Below are 19,141 nucleotides of genomic sequence, written 5' to 3' on the forward strand. Positions count from 1 at the left end.
CCAGCTTAACTTTTGGACAATTGACAGGAAAAAGAGTGTTGGCATTTATAGATGTGGCATGGCAGGGCCAACACACGGAAAATATGAATTAAGCACACTCTACATCTGGTGCCCTCAAATTTCCCTTTAGTGCTGCTGTCTTACTGCTGCTCATTATTCTTATTTGTTCTCTACAGTGTCCTCCATTCTCACCAGAGCCACACAGTTGTCTTCATAAGGAAGAGACTATATTCATTCATCATACACATGAGATAACAGAGACTTAGAGAAGTCACGTGACTTATTCAAACCTTATTGAAGGTGATGTGAAAGACCTGGAGCTGGAAGCCAATGAGAGACATGGACCTGGTTTTTCAATTATGAGCCCTAGAGCCAGGTTCATGTTTAGGGGGAAGTGGAAGTGCAATCCCCTTCTTCCTCTGTTCGTTTATTTATATATTTATTTCCATGAATTCTTGAGTGCTTAGTATGTGCAAGGCACAGTGGCAGGTGCTGGGAATACAAAGCACTCAGAGAGCCAGGCCTCTCTCAGAAACTGGTCGGGGACAAACATGAGTAAATAGGGATTTGAGACAGTGATGAGCACTGAGACTGAGGAAGTTAGGTACTAATGGAGCACGCAGGAGAGGTACCTAACCTGGCCTGGGGGTGTCAGGGGAGACTTTTATGCAGTAAGTGACATAAAACTTGAGATCTAAGAGGAACACCTGGGAAAGGGTGTTCCAGGAGGAAGGGGGAGGAGCAGCATATGTAAAAGCCTAAAGGCAGAAAGTTCAGAATGGCTGGAACCTAAGGAAAAGAGCTTGGAGAGGAAAGCAGGTCCTAGTTCATGGAGAGTTCTACAGGCTATGTTAAGAATTTTGACCTTTAGCCAATGGTGGGGGGGCGGGAGTTGGTGAAGGGTTTTGCGCCTAGGAATGTGGCTTGGTCAGATCAGAGTTTTGAAGAAATCACCTGCAGCATGTGGAGGATGGGGGTGGGGGGCTGAACCCAGAGCAAACTTTTTGCTTTCTCCAGGAATGGCTCCTTTCGTGAACACATCAGTAATTCCTGGGAATTATTGGTATATTCTCTCCTACCCTCCCTCTTGGAGATTACTGTGAAGCTCTGGGGAGAATATGAGACTCTGTGGGACAAAATTCATTCCTCACAGTTTATGCTTCAGCAGAGACTGAGGGTTCACAGGCAGACAGGAGTTTTGTTCTCCCTCACTGGTTTGAGGAATCTGCATGGCGGGAAAAATTAAATAAGATGTCAGCATCAGGTTGGCTTATTCTGGCCAATGGCAAATGCCAGTCCTGCCACACATAAGTTTGGTGGTGAACAGCTGCCTGAGCCTCACTCTCCTCATTTGAGAAACACAGATAATAAAACCTACCTTAGAGTGACTTTGTGAAGTTTCTGTCAATATGTATGAGATGATATAGAAAAGTCCAGGCATGTAGGAGGTACACAGTGTCTATTCCCTTCTCGTTTTGTCTGTCCTTCCTTAACACTGCTCTATCTCAGAGAAGAAGCCAGAAATCTTCCAGTCCTTACAAAACGAACACAGCCTGGCCCATTTCCTTTCTGACCTCCTGTCTTCCTGTTTTTCTGGGGTACTATGGTGTACCAGCACTGGCCTCCTTGTTGTTCTTCAATATGCCAGACAACTCCCACCTCAGGACCCTCACATACTTACATGGCCTGTTTCCTCATCTCTGTCATGTTTGTGTTCAGATGTCACCTTCTCAATGAGACCTACCCTAACCACTCTCCTTAAAACTCCAACTCCCCCCACTTTATTCTCCTCCTCCCTCCCCTACTTTGTCATCTTCCATAGCTCTTATCACCTCATAACATGTTATATAATTTAATCCTTTAGTGTTTAAAAAAATGTGTTTTGGCCGGGCGCGGTGGCTCACGCCTGTAATCCTAGCACTCTGGGAGGCCGAGGTGGGCGGATCGTTTGAGCTCAGGAGTTCGAGACCAGCCTGAGCAAGAGCGAGACCCCATCTCTACTAAAAATAGAAAGAAATTATATGGACAACTAAAAATATATATAGAAAAAATTAGCCGGGCATGGTGGTGCATGCCTGTAGTCCCAGCTACTCGGGAGGCTGAGACAGGAGGATCGCTTGAGCTCAGGAGTTTGAGGTTGCTGTGAGCTAGGCTGACGCCACGGCACTCACTCTAGCCTGGGCAACAGAGTGAGACTCTGTCTCAAAAAAAAAAAAAAAAAAAATGTGTTTTATTTTTATTTTTTAATATTTAGTTTGATCATTATCTTCTCCCACTGGCATGAAAGCTCCACAAAGACAGGTAGTTTCTCTGTCTCGTTCATTGCTGGATTTCCAGTGCTTAGAATAGTGCTAGGCTTTCAATCAATCTTTGTCAAATGAATGAATGAAGTGTTCAACAAACTCCCATGCTAGACATCATTTGGGATATTGGGAGTTGGATGAACACCTAATACTGCAAAGTCTCGGTGCCCTCTGAGGGTTCCCCTGCAAGCCGGTTGGGTACTCCTGGCTCAATTAGAAGGAAAGGCTTCCAGCCCTTCCTTCTTTTGTCTGTGAAGTGAGAACATTGCCCTCTGCCTAACAGCCTATTTTTAGGGAGAACTTTTAACCCTTAGAAGCTTTTACATAGAAGCTCTGGTTAGCTTGTAATTCTACTTGAAGGTGTGAAAACCAACATTTCCTCCTTCAGCAACCCTGCCAGTTACCACTGCTGGACAACATAAGTTGTTTTCTTCTTTGTTTTCTTCCTGTCCCTCACTCCTTGAACTCAAAAACAATCTCCCATTGAACCGGATGGCAGTGTAAGACCTCTTTGGGAACACGGGCCCCAGAATGTGGCTTAATCCATTTTTTCTGCCAGTCTTTGAGATCTAAGGAAGTTACTGGTCATAAAGGAAAGGGAAGAATTGAGATAGGCATCTTCCGGTGATGCAGTATATTTGCATTAGGTCCATTCATTCATTTACTCATTTGCTCACATTCAGAGACTCATAGTCAAGTTGGAGAGACTGACAGCAGACAATTACAGCAGCAGAGGTGTTTTATGGAGGAGAAAGCTTTAGTATCTAACAGTCAAGTTCCTGCTGAGGAAGTGTTGTATAACAACCCTCAAACCTCAGTGGTTCCAACAACCAAATATTTATTTCTTGCTTTCCTATCTATAGGTCAGCTGGGGTGCCCTGCTTAAGGTGGGTCAAGTTCAGGTCTGTCCTTGTGTCTCTATTTCTGGGACCCAGATTGCAGAGTCAGTGAATAACTGGGACCAGCTCTTCTCATGGCACATGGCAAGAACATGAGAAGCAAAGTCAAACCACACAGGCACATTTACAGCCTATGCTTGCATCACGTTTGCTGACATTTCATTGGCCAAAGCAAGTCACAGGCCAAGCCCAACATCAGGAGGGTAGGGATGAATACGCTGCTTACTGCAGGGGGAACATGATAGTATGGTTCTGTTACAGGGAGAAAGTAAAGAATTAGGAACAATTGCAGCTTTAACTCTGGCCAGGGAAGCTAGGGAAAGCTTCATGTAGGTGGTAACTTTGATCTGTATTGAAGGATGAGGAGTTTTCAGGATAAATAAGCAGTAATATATCCACATTTAAAAAAGAAAATGAAATAAAATCTTAGTATTTATTTGAGTAGTCACTGTGAGCAATATGCAAACAGCTACAGGAAATTAAAACAAAGGTCATCAGAAAGATACATAACACAAAAAAGAAATATATAAGTAAGTATGGTCTTATTCAGCTTGGTGGGACAAAAGTGTGAACCCAGAAAGGAAGCTAGAATATATTAGTAGCTATTTTTTGTACAGGATGCAAGAGATCTGTTATTTTATATTCACTATTTCATTTAATCCTTATAGTTTGTGAGGGACATCCTAATGTCAAATAAGTACAAATGAGAAAACTGAGCCTCAGAGTGGTGGGTAACTTGCCTAATAGCTTATAGACAGCAAGTGGTAGACAAAAGACTTCCCAGTAGTAGTATTTTGCAAGGAATTTATTCATAAAATTTGCTCACTAGTGTACACACTCTATTTTATTCTTAAATGGGGCTGCTTTAAAATTTACCAAACACATGGCTTTTAGTATCTAGTGTATGTGCAACACTGCACTTATTAAAAGTGCCCCAACCATGAGTAGATAATCTCTGAAGTCCCGTCTGGCTGTGGCATTCTTCAGGTCTCACCCCTTCCCATTACATACGTGTTAAATATGCTTCAGAGAAAATAGGATTCTTGCCCATGGTAATGCTTGCTTTGGATGGTGGAGTGTTTTGAAATTCTGCCTTCTCCTTTCCCCCAGTTTATACACACATACAAGTAAGTGTTCTTTACCCTCAGAAATGAAGGGAGACAGGCTTGGTAGGTTCCTCCAGACCCAGCAAAAGTGAGCAGTGGGACTGGATGAAAAATAGTAATTCCCACTATTCTGCAAACTACTTCTACCTGATACTAGTTCTCCTGTTATTATGGTGCAATAATACAGAGGAACGTTCTTACTTGTGAAGAGGTAAGCATTTAAAATTTCTAGTGTCTAACCCATAATTACTTGACAACTAGAATGGTATCTCCTAGCCTTACTAACCTTTAGCATGACTTTTTAGCCCAGTGTCTCAGGAGTTTGCAGAGAGAGAACCAGTTCCTTTTTGTAACCATCCTTTTTTTCCGGTGAATCGTTAAACATTGACAGGCATTTTTGTGTGCTCTCCATCTTGGCAATCTGGAATTGGGTTAAAGCACGTTGCATGAACCATTTACCATTTGCTCAGGAAGCCGGCTGAACTGGTTTCCCTGATCTCAGAGACCATCTCACATGGTCATTTAAAAATCTCGTAATAATGAAAAATGTTTGTAGGACCTGCCTCTCACTGTGTGGTGTTTGCTGTCTCACAATTCCCCAGGTAGGTGATGCTCTGATGCTGCCGCTTCTCATCAAGTTGACGACAAGGGCAGAGGGAGAATAAACTGAGTCTAAGACTGATCCAGAGAGGGAGCATGCTGGGAATGCCACAGGAGGAACAAGAGACCTGTCTGATGAGGAATACAGCGTCCTTCTGAGAGCCTCTTCTCAATATCATCCCACGGACCACTACTTCTTCATGGCAAAAGGCACTTAAGACTCTGCTGTCAGTTACCCAAAACTTTTGCTGAGCCAAAATAAGACGACTTTTGCTGCAGAACTGAACACGATATTATGTCAGTTCACTTTTGCATCTTTTAATCTTCCTGGTTGCAGTCTTAGTTGTTTAGCCCTGAAAATTTTAAGCCACATTTGTTGTTTTTGCATGCCCTTTTCAAAATGATCGACTTAAGCTTCCTGACTGAGGAGGAACAAGAGACCATCATGAAGGTTTTGCAGCGGGATGCTGCCCTGAAGAGGGTTGAAGAGGAGAGAGTCAGGTAAGGGGCCAGAGAAGTCCTTGGGCTTGAGGGAAGGAAGAGACAGTTCGTAACAAAAGGGATGCTTTGTTTTTTCAACCGTAAGTGGTAGTTCTGACGTGGAGCTTAAACTTATGAGTTTCAATTTTAGGTTTACTTCCTGGACAGAACTTTTTCCTCCTTGGTATCTTAATTTATCCCCTTGAACTCCTGCCAGAAATGGGGTCTTGATTAAAAACCTAACTAAATTCCTTTAACTTATTAAACACTGAGTTAAAAATGAAATATATACAAACCCATACACCTACATTCTTGCATGTGTGCATTTATCTCCACTTTTTTTTTTTACTGAGTCATGAACCAAATTAGAATTTTTTTTAATTTCTGAAATTTTTAAAAGAAAATAAATTGAGAAGTAGCTCACATTTCTGCATTCTTTCATACATGTTGGAATTGGTTTTAATAGCAGAATTAAAATTACTCTCTGAGCCAATTTTTCATTTGACTTGAGTCCCATAAAGAGGATTGGCAATTGACACACTATCCTTGTTGGGTGGAGCCCAAATGCTCCATGTCAACATTCCTACCACTTTCTCACCGTAGTGGTAGAAAGAGCACTGGACCAGGATCCTGAAAAACTGGGCTTAGTCCAGGCCCTGCCATTTACTGCCTGTGTAATCTTGGTCTTTGAAGGCAATGAAAGTCTTCCTGAATGTAAGTTAGTAGTATTAATTTTATGATTTCCACCCCAGGAGTTATCCAAAGGAGGCATAAGCCATATTCTTACTTCCTGGAACACAGGGCCATAAATAATGGATTTATTTGTGCCATTTCCTGTATTTTGACCCTAATTGAACATGGATGCTTTATTTTAAAAAAATGCTGAAATTCATTTCAAGCACTACAGAATGTCTGATTATGGCTACCAATAATACCTTGTATATAGACAGTGTTTAACAAGTTGCAAAGGGCTTAACGTGCCCATAATTTCTTATGAAATAAGAAATATGTACAGTTGGGGGGCAGAGTGGGATATAATTACCCCATTTGATGTGTGTGGAAGTTGACTTTGAGACAAGTCAGGTCACTTGTCCAAGATCACACAACCAGTAGGTGTCAGAAATGAGAATCAAATCCCTGTCTTCAGGTACTCGCTCACTAACTCCACCTCCTCTCCCTGAGAAAACCATAGCAGACAGGCCCTCCTGGGACCTAGCAATGGAGAAGGGGTCGGCTGTTGTGGTGTGAGGTAGGACACTGAGCTGGGATAATGACAAGGGATGGCTGTAGGTGGTGGGGACCATGCTCTTCCCCACAAGTCACTTGCAGTGCTCCATGCACCTCGGTGGGGCTCTGCTGCCCATTCTCGCAAGTGGTGTGCCTTGAGCAGTTTCCCCAGGAGGGGTGGAGGACTGACACTAACTCAGCCATCAGAGCCTCCTGGTAGCATTGCTTCTTTACTCATTCACAGTTTATAAAGCCCTTTCATGAATGTTATCCTCTTATGTTCCTCACAGCAACCCTGAGACTTGGCAAGGTAGGGACTGTTGTTACACCCATTTAGGAATGGGTGAGGGGGCAGCGTACAGAAAATACTGATTCTTCCAGAATAATGGGAAGTGGGAATTCCTTTATTTTCTCCGAAGGCAAGATGGAGGGACATGGAAAGAAAGCAGCAGAACTGGGAGTACCCTGAGTCTCTCTTTCTAACTCAGGATGTGGGCCTGTGCGTATTGGAGAGGTGTGAGTACCTTTTATTTCTCTGCTCACTGAAGAGTTACTTTTGGCCTGCAGTTCTAGCCCTCTTGCTAGTCAGAATACAAGGAGAGAGCCTCCCTTCGTCCCTCCCTCCCTCCTCTCTGTATTTTCTTGGCCCCTGGGATTTCACGCTGTTGAGTCTTCCCTGTCATCTGTGATTCTGTCTGAGTAAAGTGAAGGTGTTTCTTGGGCACTTGTATTGGTTCTTGAAAATATCTGGCCGGGCGCGGTGGCTCACGCCTGTAATCCTAGCACTCTGGGAGGCCGAGGTGGGTGGATCGCTCGAGGTCAGGAGTTCGAGACCAGCCTGAGCAAGAGCGAGACCTCGTCTCTACTAAAAATAGAAAGAAATTATCTGGCAAACTAAAATATATATAGAAAAAATTAGCCGGGCATGGTGGTGCATGCCTGTAGTCCCAGCTACTCGGGAGGCTGAGGCAGTAGGATCGCTTAAGCCCAGGAGTTTGAGGTTGCTGTGAGCTAGGCTGACGCCACAGTACTCACTCTAGCCCGGGCAACAGAGCAAGACTCTGTCTCAAAAAAAAAAAAAAAAAAAGAAAATATCCTCAGAAATGCAAAGTTCTGCCTGGAACTGGGCCTTGTAAGAGGTGTGAGTGGGTACGCTCAGGCACCAGCCCATCTACAGCTGCAGCAAAAATGCCATGAGTCCCTTCATAGTGTTGGTTTTGCAGACTCTCCTGTCTGCTGTTTCTGAGGGTGCCCCAGCAGCTGCCAATGGAGCTGCCCCTGTTTTTTTGCTTTTATGAATAAATGATAAGAGGAAGGCTTGGGGTGGTGAAAAATCCAGTTTAGTCAAGCCAATGTATTAATACCACCACTTTTCTGGAGGACTTCCTAATTAGGCACCAAACACCTCATGTGGACTTGTCCATGGGCAGTTCCAGGACCGAGGGCTGAGGAGGAGTGATTGTGTACATAGATGGGCTTGGGAACCATGGCTTGTGGATGCTGAAAGAGGCCCAACCCATCTCCTGCTCCACATAAGAGGAGTCTTGCTCTGACCCCCTCTTCCCTTTAGGTCTGAAGGGACTTGTGGGGATAGTTCTGAGACTGTTCCCTCCTGGGAGAGTGGAACCAGAAGTGGGTCTCTGATCTTTGAATATGCTACTCTGTGGCCTTTTGCTTATCGGCCCCTTCACCATCCCTCAGCCGTTTGTCTTTGGTCTTCCATCAGAGTTACAGCCTAACAGCTCTGGGAAGGAGATTTTTTTGGTTCGTATCTGTCATTTTACAGATATAACTCTCCTATAGCTATGAGGGCATCACTAATGGATTATAACACTGCTGCACACAAGACCAGACACTGCTTTAGAATCTCTTTAATGTGGCTGTAGAGGAGATTTGGCATTCAAATGAAAATCTGTTTGCCATTCTCGATATGTCCAGTGCTTCGAATTCTTCACATCTAAGCCCAAGACACTTGGGAGATGATTTAGTTTATATATTGTTCCCTCCCATCCTGATTTCATGGATGAGAAAAATGAGTGTCATATAGGAGAAGCGTCCAGTTCCTAAATCACTCAAACTGTTAATGGTAGAACATGGACTTGAACTCAAGGGAATATCCACTGTGCTGTTTCTGGGGCACAGTTGGGAAGATGACAGTTCCAGGTCACTGCTGCCACCACAACTGTCCTTTATACTGCCTCTCTGCAGCCACAAATGCTGGACCCAGTTATTACCATGTATCTCTACTCAGCTTGCTTCCCTAACTCCCAGGCAGAGACATTTCACAGGCCAGCAGTGAAGCAGACATCAGGGTGGATTCTTTTTCTCTCTCCCACCCCTGCCCTCTGTCTTTCTCTGTCTCTCCCCTGCCCCCGCCCTGTCTTCCCCGTCCTTTAAGGAAACACCACCATACATACACATATGTAATTTTAGTCTTGTATGGTTTGAAAATGACACACTCAGGAGTTGGCGTTTCCTGTGCTTTGCGTCACACTGCCAGCAGGAAATTGCCGTGCATGTCTGTCTGTGCACCACCACCAGCACCACGTCCCCCACCCCCATATGCACACAACCACATCTATGGTGACTGTCATCTTTGTAGTCGATACCATCTCAACCGCCACTACATCTTATGATTCTCAGCTGCCTCCTTAAGACTGGTTTCTTTTAAATGAAGGCAGTTATCGTTGAGGAACTGATTTCCAGGACCTCTCTTGGTGTTTTCTGTCAAAACAAAGGGGGAAAGGAATCAATGTTTGTCAAGGAACTGCATTGTGCATGGTGCTGCACATACGTTTTCCCATTTCATCCTCAGAACAGGGTAGCTGAACCCACTCAAAAAATGGGGAAATGGGGTTGAAGAGGGAAGTGCCCTGAAGGATTGGAGCCTTGCTGACCCAACTTCAAGGCCTTGCACTTTCCACACACCGTGCTGACTCTCAGCAGATTGTGGGGATCTATGAAACACACGTTTCTTCTCATTTCCCATTGTAAGGAACGTTTGTACTTTACTTTGTTTTTGTATGTGTTGGTTTTCAGATTCTCCATCAGAGATTGAGTTCTTTGGTAGAGTGAAGTGTGACAGCTATCTGAGACACTGAAGCATGTCTGGCTCTCTGAGGCAGGTTGGGGTAGTGAAAAGAGTTTGGCTGAGAGACTGGCTGGCTTCGGGTTCTAGCTCTGTGTGACCTTGGGCAAGCCTCTTCATTTCCCTGGGCCTCAATCATTTCATCTAGAAAGTGAGACTGTAACTATCTAAGATCCCTCCCAGCTCTCACATTCAAAACAAACATCTAAGAGTACCTCCAAATCACACAATCTAAACTTATTGCCCAGAATATACTGAGGGACTAAAAAAAAAAAAAACCGAAAGGCTAGAGAATGGACCAATCAACCCCTCTGGCCAGCCTGCTGATTCTTGATAGCCAGAGTTGACTGGAGATTATCAACCAGGTCCTGCCTATGATGTTAGGCCTTTGCCTGATCATGTTGAGTAGCTGCAAGCTGAGATGTGCATGTGTGAGCACAAAAAGGGATAGGCTGAGGGGAAAGTGTTGAAGCCAGCCTGGAGGGCGCCACTGCTCTTCTGGCTTTCCTCTGTAAGTGCTCACACTCCCTCTGCACCAAAGGGAGTTGACATTGCAGGGCTGTAGATTGACTTTTTTAATGTACAATTCCGAGCTTATGCCTGGTATATGATAGAGAATGAATGAATGAGTGAACAAATAACCAGACAGGGTTTAGGTGTGACCTTTAACATACAGAGGAGGCAAAATGACCATCTTTTGCAATGGACTAAATTCTTTATACATCATGGTAAGATTGTAAGGATTATATGATATGATGCATGTTAAGTGCCAAGTGTGTGGTTCAATGCAAAACAGATACCGTGTAAGTGTTAGCAGAAGCAATGAAGGAACGGATGGGAGAATAACCAGAACATTCTGCCTGGAAGGCCGGCAGGAGAGTGTCCTCTCTGGGCTGAGTGCTATTCTTCCACCTGGGCTCCTGTCCACCAGCCCCCCGATGCTAATTGAGCATCTCTGTGCTCCGCGCTCTACTAAATACAATGTGCATGTGTGGAGAGGATGATAAAGGATAAAAAGTGTCAGTCCCACGAAATTTACCTTTTCCCTACTTCAACTAGATGGTACAGTGATTACAGAATCAAATGCTAATTTGGTGGGTGCAATTAGAGTTCAGGAAAAATGAGAGATTAACATGGTCTGATAGAAGAGGAGATTTCAATGGCACCACTAGATAGTGGAATTTTTAAAATGGTCTACATCTTTACAAACTTGGACTTGGATGTCACACATACAGATTTATCTAAAAAAACATTACAAGTGACTAGGATAGAAAAAGAAGTTGATTATTAAACCTAGTGGTGATAGTCATGTTAGGAAATATGTAAGTGGCATTTATTAAATTTGAAAGAATATTCCTTTTCTTTTGTGACTTTAAAACAAATGAGCCGGAAACCTTTTCCTTACTGTAATAGCTACTGGCCTTTTTAGGGGTCATGTGTTTCAGTGAATCTGACATACAGCCTGTGCTCATTGTACATTGAACATTGATTGGGGGCTTGCAGAAAGTCATTTTGGCAGGAACAGATCAAGAGTTGCACAAGAATCCCTACAAAGTGCCTTTTAGTTGAACAACAAAAATAAATAATCTTATGAAGAAAATTTGAGAGTTGTTATGCTATGAGGGTTTGTAGTCCTCTTCAACAAGAATGCTGACTGACACCATATTTCATGGTGTTTTTTCCTGTCCTGATGAGAGATGAGCGTGTCCTGCCTCATCAGAAGACACTACCATTGGGTTGGGGCGTGGTTCACTTAACCTCAGCAGTGACAGGATCTTCTTTTATCTCGACTGACTCAGACTAGGGTGGCTGCTGAGCATGTATTTGTTCATTGATTTATTCACTCAACAAACAGTTCTTGGGTATCAGCTCTGTGCCAGGCTCGCTGCTGGGTGCTGGCGTTACAAAGGTGACTAAGATGTAGTCCTCGCCTTCAAGGAGTTTGCAGAGTCTACAGATTAGTGGGTGAAACAGATGTGCAAATAGATCATTGGAACATGGTGTGGTGAGTACTGAAGTGGAGGTGCTGTGGGGGCACGGAAAAGGGCAAACTAACTGTGCCCTCTCGAGTCAGGGAAGGCCTCACTGGCAAGGTGAGGCTTGGGCTGGATCTGAAGGATGAGGACCAATGTGCTGGACAGAGAAGTGAGGGAAAGACACACCAAGAGACTTTACATTTATTGGCTTCTTACCAAGATCCAGGCACTGTTAAGTACTTTCAGGTAAACATCTCAATTAATCATCTCAGAAGTCCTTCAGGGTAGGTCTTATGTTCCCCTATCATTGCAAACAAGGAGACTAAAGCTTACAGCAGTTCAGTAACCTGTGCAGGGTCACATCTAGAAAGAATCAGAACTGAGACTTGGGCATAATTTTGGCAGCTTCCAAAAGCCTAGAGCCTTTCTGCCATACCTTCCTGCCTCTAATAGCAACAGAGGTCATAAAAGAGCAGTTTGGAGAACAGTGAGTAGCCAAGTGGGCTAGCAAGTGGGGGATGGGAGTAACTGCTGGAAAAGGAACCTGAAAATGTAACCTGAATCCAGGTCATCAGGGGCTTCATGTGATAGTCCGCCACTCCGCAAGCACTGAATAGATACCCGCTATTTTCCAGACACTAAGCAAAGAGGTATTGCATGAAGGCCTGCCCCCAGGAGCTCACTATCTGACCAGGGAGAGGTGGAAGGACTCTCTCTTCTGGAATTGACTCACACTTGGTCTTTTGGGGAGGAGAAAGCAAAAGCTCTACCAACAGCCCAGCAGGGATTATTTGCTCTGTAGAATGCCTTAGGCAGTGAGAAACCATAAGAAACATTTAATAAAAGCAGAATCTCTTTGGTGACCATGAGACCATGGTCACCAAACCAGAACCATGAAGTGATGACACTGTCCCTGTCAGGATTTGGAGATGGGCTGTCCTGACAATGCGTCGCCAAGCATTGCCATTGGACATGTTTGGGATAGGGTCACTTCTTCCTAGGTAATTGGGAGAAGAGAGGAAGCTCTAGCACAGTTTACTCTGGGTGGAAGGACACTCTCTGGGCACGCTTGGGAGAGAGGAGACATCCTTGCTAGACCCGGGATAACTGCCCCCACTCCTTGCCCCACTCCCAGGTATGCCTTTGTGCAACCCTCACACATAGCCCTGCTACCACCTTGGCCCATTCACATTCTCTGCCAAAAAATCTTAGATTTGTTAGTTTAGGAAGTGTGCACATTAACTTGAATGACAATTATGAAACCCTCTTGGATTTATGTAGCACGTTATCTTCCAAGAGTTCAAAGTTTCCATAAGACTTTTATTCCACTTTATTCTAAGTACATCTCTATGAGTAAGAAAAGATAGATTTTTGTGATTTTCATTTTACTGCGATGGATGGAGACTTAGCAATTAGAACAATATTTTTCCAGGCAGTATAAATTAGGAGAGTTTCAGGAGCACAGTACTGCATTCCGTTTGTCTTTAGGTTTTAGCTTTTCAGTGAGCATAAATGATTATGGAACTCTTAAAAGCAGAATCTGCACAAATGGAACTTGCCTGCACAACTGTCTGCTCAAATTTGGTCTCCCTGATTCCAGCCTGCTTTTTCTGTGTTCATTTCCCTAACATTAAGTGCCAGGGACATCATGCTCCTCCACCCACAGCCTTCCAGGGAAGTCTCTGATAAACTCATCTCACTAAAATGGAGAGGACTGAGAAGCTGATAACTACCCCCCAGTTATTCCTGCAGTGTTTATTAGGCACCAGGCATGAGCAGAGGGCTGTTTACAGGCATTAGCTTATTTAGTCCTCATGGCAACCCCAATGAGGTAGATTTCTATTATTAACCCCCTTTTACAGATGAGGAAAGCAAGGCCTAGGGAACCTTACTATATTATCCCTCACTGGGGTATTTACATTTAAACAGTAGACACAGAAGACTATAGCCAAAAAGTGAATCTGCCTTCGAGAAATTTCATGTGTCATCTGGGGATCATGGATTAAACCTTTGATTTGAAAAAGAAAAATGTTGTCCTTGGCTTCTCTGACTTTTCAGTTAAAGGGGAACATACATTTGTTAGTCATCTGGAAGGTTTGTGGGATCATTTAAAATATCAAAAGCTTCATTTTGGCTGTATGTTTACGAATTTCTTGGTGCATTTTCACAATGAGCTCATTTATTTACCGTGGGTTCTCAGTGAGGTAAAGCGCTTTTCCTTTTGTAGACATTTGCCTGAAAAAATTAAGGATGACCAGCAGCTGAAGAATATGAGTGGCCAATGGTTTTATGAGGCCAAGGCAAAAAGGCACAAAGACAAAATCCATGGTGCAGATATCATCAGAGCATCTATGAGGAAGAAGAGGCTCCAGGTGGCAGGTGAGGTGGTTTGGCTAGCATACTTACAGCCAGCATGTGTTTGGGAAAGAGGAGTTGGGAGAAGGGAAGGGTGTCAGAATCATCACTGAAATCTGCTGAGGGAAATCACTTGGAGGTATGCTTTTCGTAACGTGTGGCCTTCTACTTAAAATCTTCTTGCCCTAGATCCAGATGGATAGGGGAAGGGCTAACTGACTGAGTGTGATATAGAGGAACATAGGAAGCCCTTTGGGTGCATGTAGAATTGTAGTAGCATAGGTAATTGTGTTTATAAAGGATTTACCACCTTTTCTTTGGCTTTTGACTCTGAAGATTCAGAACCTTCTGAGTAAGGTGAAGGTTTAGACAAAAAGAGATCAGCCTTCCTGTTCAATGATATTGACATCTGGTCAAGCCTTCTTTAATCAACCTAGTATATTATTTAAGGGACTGTAAAGGCAATATTTTGAGAGCTTGTTTAGATTTCTGTTAGTTCAGTAAATATGTACTATGTGCCTTCTCTTTAACTCCGGATTAGTCAGTGTAAACCTCTGTCTAGGTCTGGCTTATGCTCAATGAGGAAAATAGCTATCACTTTTTGAGCATCTAATATATGTTAGGCATTTAATTTCTATTATTTCTAATTGTAGCAGCAATATTGTAAGGTAGGCATTATTTTTCCCCATTCTGTATATGGGGTATATGAAGCTCAGAGAAGTAACTTGTTCAAGATCATATAGTTAAGAAATGGAGGAGCTGGAATTTCAAAGTCTTTCTGCTTCAGTGCCACACTCCTTAAAGATAAGGGCTGACTGCTTAGTATGTACAATGCATTGTTTGCAGCCCTCTTACTTTTTAAAACCACTTAGACGGCAGAGCACAGTGGCTCACGCCTGGAACCCCAGCACTCTGAGAGGCTGAGGCAGGAGGATGGCTTGAGGCCAGGAGTTTAAGACCAGCCTGGGCAACATAATGAGACCTCATCTCTAAAAAAAATTTTAAAAATTAGCTGCATGTGGTGTGAGTACGCCTGTAGTCCCAGTTACTCAGGAGGCTGAGGCAGGAGGATCACTTGAACCCAGGAGTTTGAGGCTGAAGTGAGTTATGATTGTGCTACTGCACTTCAGCCTGGGTGACAGAATAAGACCCTGTCTTCAAACAAACAAACAAACAAACAAAAAAACCCCACCCAGCCCTTCAGAAATCTCGAGGAATACTGGGCAGTACTGTGGATTCCATTTTGCAGTTGAAGAAACTAGACTTATGTGTAAAGGGACTTATGGGGATACCACCCTGGAAAATATTTGGAAATCAGGAGCCCCAGTATTGCTTCATCATCTTAACACTGATGAAACTATTCTTGGCACTTACTGGCTATGTGGCCTTAGGCAAGTTTCTTGATCTCTTTGTTCCTCAATTTCCAAATCTGTAAACTTGGACAATAGCTCCAACCTCATAGGATAATGCATGCAAGGAACTCAGAATAGTGCCTAATAGTCATCATTCAGTTGATGCTAACTTTCAGAGAAGTTCAGGTAAAGAAAGAGCCCTGGGCCAGGCGCAGTGGCTCACACCTGTAATCTTAGCACTTTGGGAGGCTGAGGCGGGTGGATCATTTGAGCTCAGGAGTTCAAGACCAGCCTGAGCAAGAGCCAGACCTCGTCCCTACTAAAAAAAAAAAAAAAAAAAAAAAAATAGAAAGAAATTAGTTGGATAACTAAAAATATGTAGAAAAAATTAGTCAGACATGGTGGTGCATGCCTGTAGTCCCAGCTACTCGGGAAGCTGAGGCAGAAGGATTTCTTGAGCCCAGGAGTTTGAGGTTGCTGTGAGCTAGGCTGATACTGTGGCACTCTAGCCTGGGCGACAGAGTGAGACTCTGTCTCCAAAAAAAAAAAAAGAAAAGAAAAAAGAAAAGAAAAAAAGAGTCCTGGGTGTTCAGTGGCAAAAGAGGTTATTTCCTGGAGCACAGAGATTTTATGGAGGCTCAGACATATGAGCTGCGATTGAGGAATATTTAGAATTTGGATGTGCAGAAACTGGGAGGAGGAGGAGGCAGTGGAGAGGGACATTCTAGGCTAGAATCATCTGTTCCCCTTTGTGCCTTAGAGCCAAGCATTGTGTTGGGCACATTGCAGCTGTTCACTAAATGCTTGGTAATGATGTTGCTTCTGTGCCACTGAGGACTCCCTGCTCTGAGCATCCCCTGGCCATGCACATTTGGTCCTGACCCCAATTTAAGTCAGATTAGCCTAGAGGCAGTCCGAATTTTGCTTTAGTGGTCTCTGGAGTCACCTGCACATTTAAAGACACGCCTGCGCTCTCAGGAGACTCTGCCTGGGGGGAGCTAACATCATGGGAATCTACTGACTGCTGTCACAGATGTAATTCTAATCCCGGGTACTTAGACTCAGTGATTGCCTTGGCACTAGGAAGGCCTGAGGTTCAGGTTCAAGCGTTCAGTGATAAGAGCCAATGAGCGAGTTGTGGGTCATAGAGGTGAGAGATAACCCTCCTGTCTTTATCATTTCCTGTTTCAGCTGAGCAGAGTAAGGACAGAGCAAATGGGGCAAAGGAAAGCTGGGTGAATAATGTCAACAAAGATGCTTTCCTTCCCTCAGAGCTAGCTGGCGTTGTGGAAGAGCCAGAAGAAGATGCAGCACCAACGAGCCTGAGGTAAAACAGAAAGAACTTGAGGGGAGAGCTGCTGCTTGTGGGTCTCATGGCTTGGTGTGCTGTGCAGGCAAAATGGCGGGCTATGAGTACAAATGCCAGACTGGCGTTATGGGCATGGGGAAAGGGGCAGTGTATGAGGGAATTCTGGGCCCTGTTGGGACAAATCCTGAGTAGTACTCTTCCCCAGCTCCTAGAATTTCTAATAAATCTGAATCTGAAATAAAATTAAAATGTTAAGTGTTAAGCGGTGATTTCTTTTGGCACCAGAAATAGTTTTTTTTTTTTTTGTACTGAGGATTTCTCCTTGGAGTGGAATGAAGAGGTACTCTAAAATGAATACAGGAGAATAAGTCATTTCAGGGAAGCAATGCATTATGATTGCATTGTGACAGCCTGGTACAATGGAAGAAGCTCAAGCACAGGAACCAGACAGACATGAAATCAAATTCTAAATCTGCCACTTATTCGCCATTTGATTGTGTCTGAACCATTTAAGCTTTCTATGTTCTTAACCATAGCTAAGAATGATAATATGTAGCCAAAAGGCTATGATGATAATGAGCGATAACATATGTAGAATATCTGGCACATTGTACATACTCAATAAATGCCTCTTAAAGATACAGATTATCCTCAATATTTCAGTCTCAATTTTTTTGGTGTTTTCCATACATGTTATTATCTGACCAATCAAAACGTACCTTTGTATATCCTTCCTAAGAAATAGCCAGTTGTGGGGTGACATTGCCACACACCTTTTAGACCGTAATGATTTACTTTTGGATATTTAAGGATCTTCCCATTGATGTCTGTCCCTTGAGGGTATAGTTGTTACCCTTTGGTGGGAGGGGCAGTTAGTTGCATTTTATCTCTAGCTCCTCAGTGATGATAGTTTCATTCAGAGCCTCCAACGGGATGAAATCGATGAATTTGCTGGTGGGACAGTCACTGAGTCAGGGCAAGGCTGAGGCACATGGGGAACAGGAATATTTCCAATGTAGTTTATAGGTGAAGGGGAGGGTGTATAATATAGGCTCCAGTAGGCATTTCAAAGTCAAATATGGTAAAGTTATGTCTCATGGATGATGGAATACTAACTCTATTATTACACCCATTATTTATCCATTTCCCAGTTGGAGAGGGGATCATTTTGTTTCCCATGAATTGTAGGCTGTACTGTTTCCACTCTGGGACTATTTGTAATGTTCTATTATATCTGTAGAGTCCACGTTGGCTAGAGGTTGAAACACCTCAACAGTAGTCACTAATTGATACTGTGACCTTGTAGTGGTATCGACTTCTTGAGCCTTTACTTCCTCAGCTTTAAAATGGGACTAATAATAGTTTGCTAGCAGAATTATTGAGCACTTAATTAGCTAGTGAATATAGAATTCTTAAGACAGTCCATAGCATATAGTAAGTACTCAAGAAATGGAACCATGGGCTCTTGTATCCCCACAGATATTTTAGGAAGCCCAGGAAAGGGTGTGAGGAATACCTTACTTCTTTCCCCTTGGTTATTCCCTACTCACCGGCTGCCTACTGCGGTCCCCAACCCCTGGGCGGCGGCTCAGTACTGGTCTGTGGCCTGTTAGGAAATGAGCCACATCTCACTGCCTGAGCTCCACACCACCTCTCCCCAACCCATGACACCCCGCCCCGCCACCCTTGGTCCATGGAAAAATTGTCTTCCATGAAACCAGTCCCTGGTACCAAAAAGGCTGAGGACCACTATAGGATGAAGGCCTTTCTTCCATAAAGAAAGATGAGACCTCCAATATTAGAAAACCTAGGAGAAAAAACACAGACATTGAGATTCGCCACCAAGGGACTGAGAGCAGCTCTTAAGAGCTGGGATGATGGGGACTAGGGAGTGTCATGGCACTGACCAGCAGAGGGAAGTGGGAACAGGGGCTACAGAATGGGAAAGGAGAAGGTTTGTCAGAGACAAATAGCTCATTGCCCAGTTTTATCTGAGTCAGACTTCCCATTCTTCTTCTAGTAACTCATCTCAAAGGGCCTGAGAAACAGAGGTACTGCTGCCCTCATAGCAGACTTATTTTCCTCATGACCCCATAGGCCTGGTGGGTATCCTCTCACTCTTCCTCTATTTGAGGCTAATAACATAGCATTCATGACTTGCATCTTCACTGTTTTCTACGTTCCTTGTGTGAGTGACCTCAGACACGTCTTCCTGGTCTCATTTGTAAATCAGAACAGAATTGCCTCACCAGGATGTTGTGAGATTAAATAAAAGAGTTATGGGAATCACTTGGCACTTCTCAGGAAAAAAGAAAATTGGCCATTTCCAGCTGACATTGTAATTATTATTTCATGGATGAAGTATGGTCGAGAAGGCAGGAATAAAGATGTTAGATGTACCCAGCAGGCTTTGCTCGTTGAAGGCCAACCCTATAATATGTGGCAT

At 43.7% G+C, this 19,141-nt stretch overlaps 1 protein-coding gene across 15 annotated transcripts in view; it reads left to right on the plus strand.

Moving 5' to 3' along the window:
* The first annotated feature begins 5,308 nt into the window (after nucleotides 1-5,308).
* The window catches only part of SYTL2 (synaptotagmin like 2), a 57,521-nt gene continuing 43,688 nt past the window's right edge, over nucleotides 5,309-19,141 (plus strand). For 8 of the 15 annotated variants that reach the window (XM_069469107.1, XM_069469108.1, XM_069469112.1 and 5 more), the window contains exons 1-3: nucleotides 5,309-5,409; nucleotides 13,907-14,058; nucleotides 16,578-16,713. In XM_069469107.1, coding sequence (XP_069325208.1) covers nucleotides 5,309-5,409; nucleotides 13,907-14,058; nucleotides 16,578-16,713 — 389 coding nt within the window. The remainder of the gene's footprint in view (nucleotides 5,410-13,906; nucleotides 14,059-16,577; nucleotides 16,714-19,141) is intronic. The other 7 variants (XM_069469109.1, XM_069469111.1, XM_069469116.1 and 4 more) reach the window with 1 other exon arrangement.

Source organism: Eulemur rufifrons, chromosome 6 (genome assembly GCF_041146395.1).
Source record: "Eulemur rufifrons isolate Redbay chromosome 6, OSU_ERuf_1, whole genome shotgun sequence".
Lineage (NCBI taxonomy): Eukaryota > Metazoa > Chordata > Mammalia > Primates > Lemuridae > Eulemur > Eulemur rufifrons.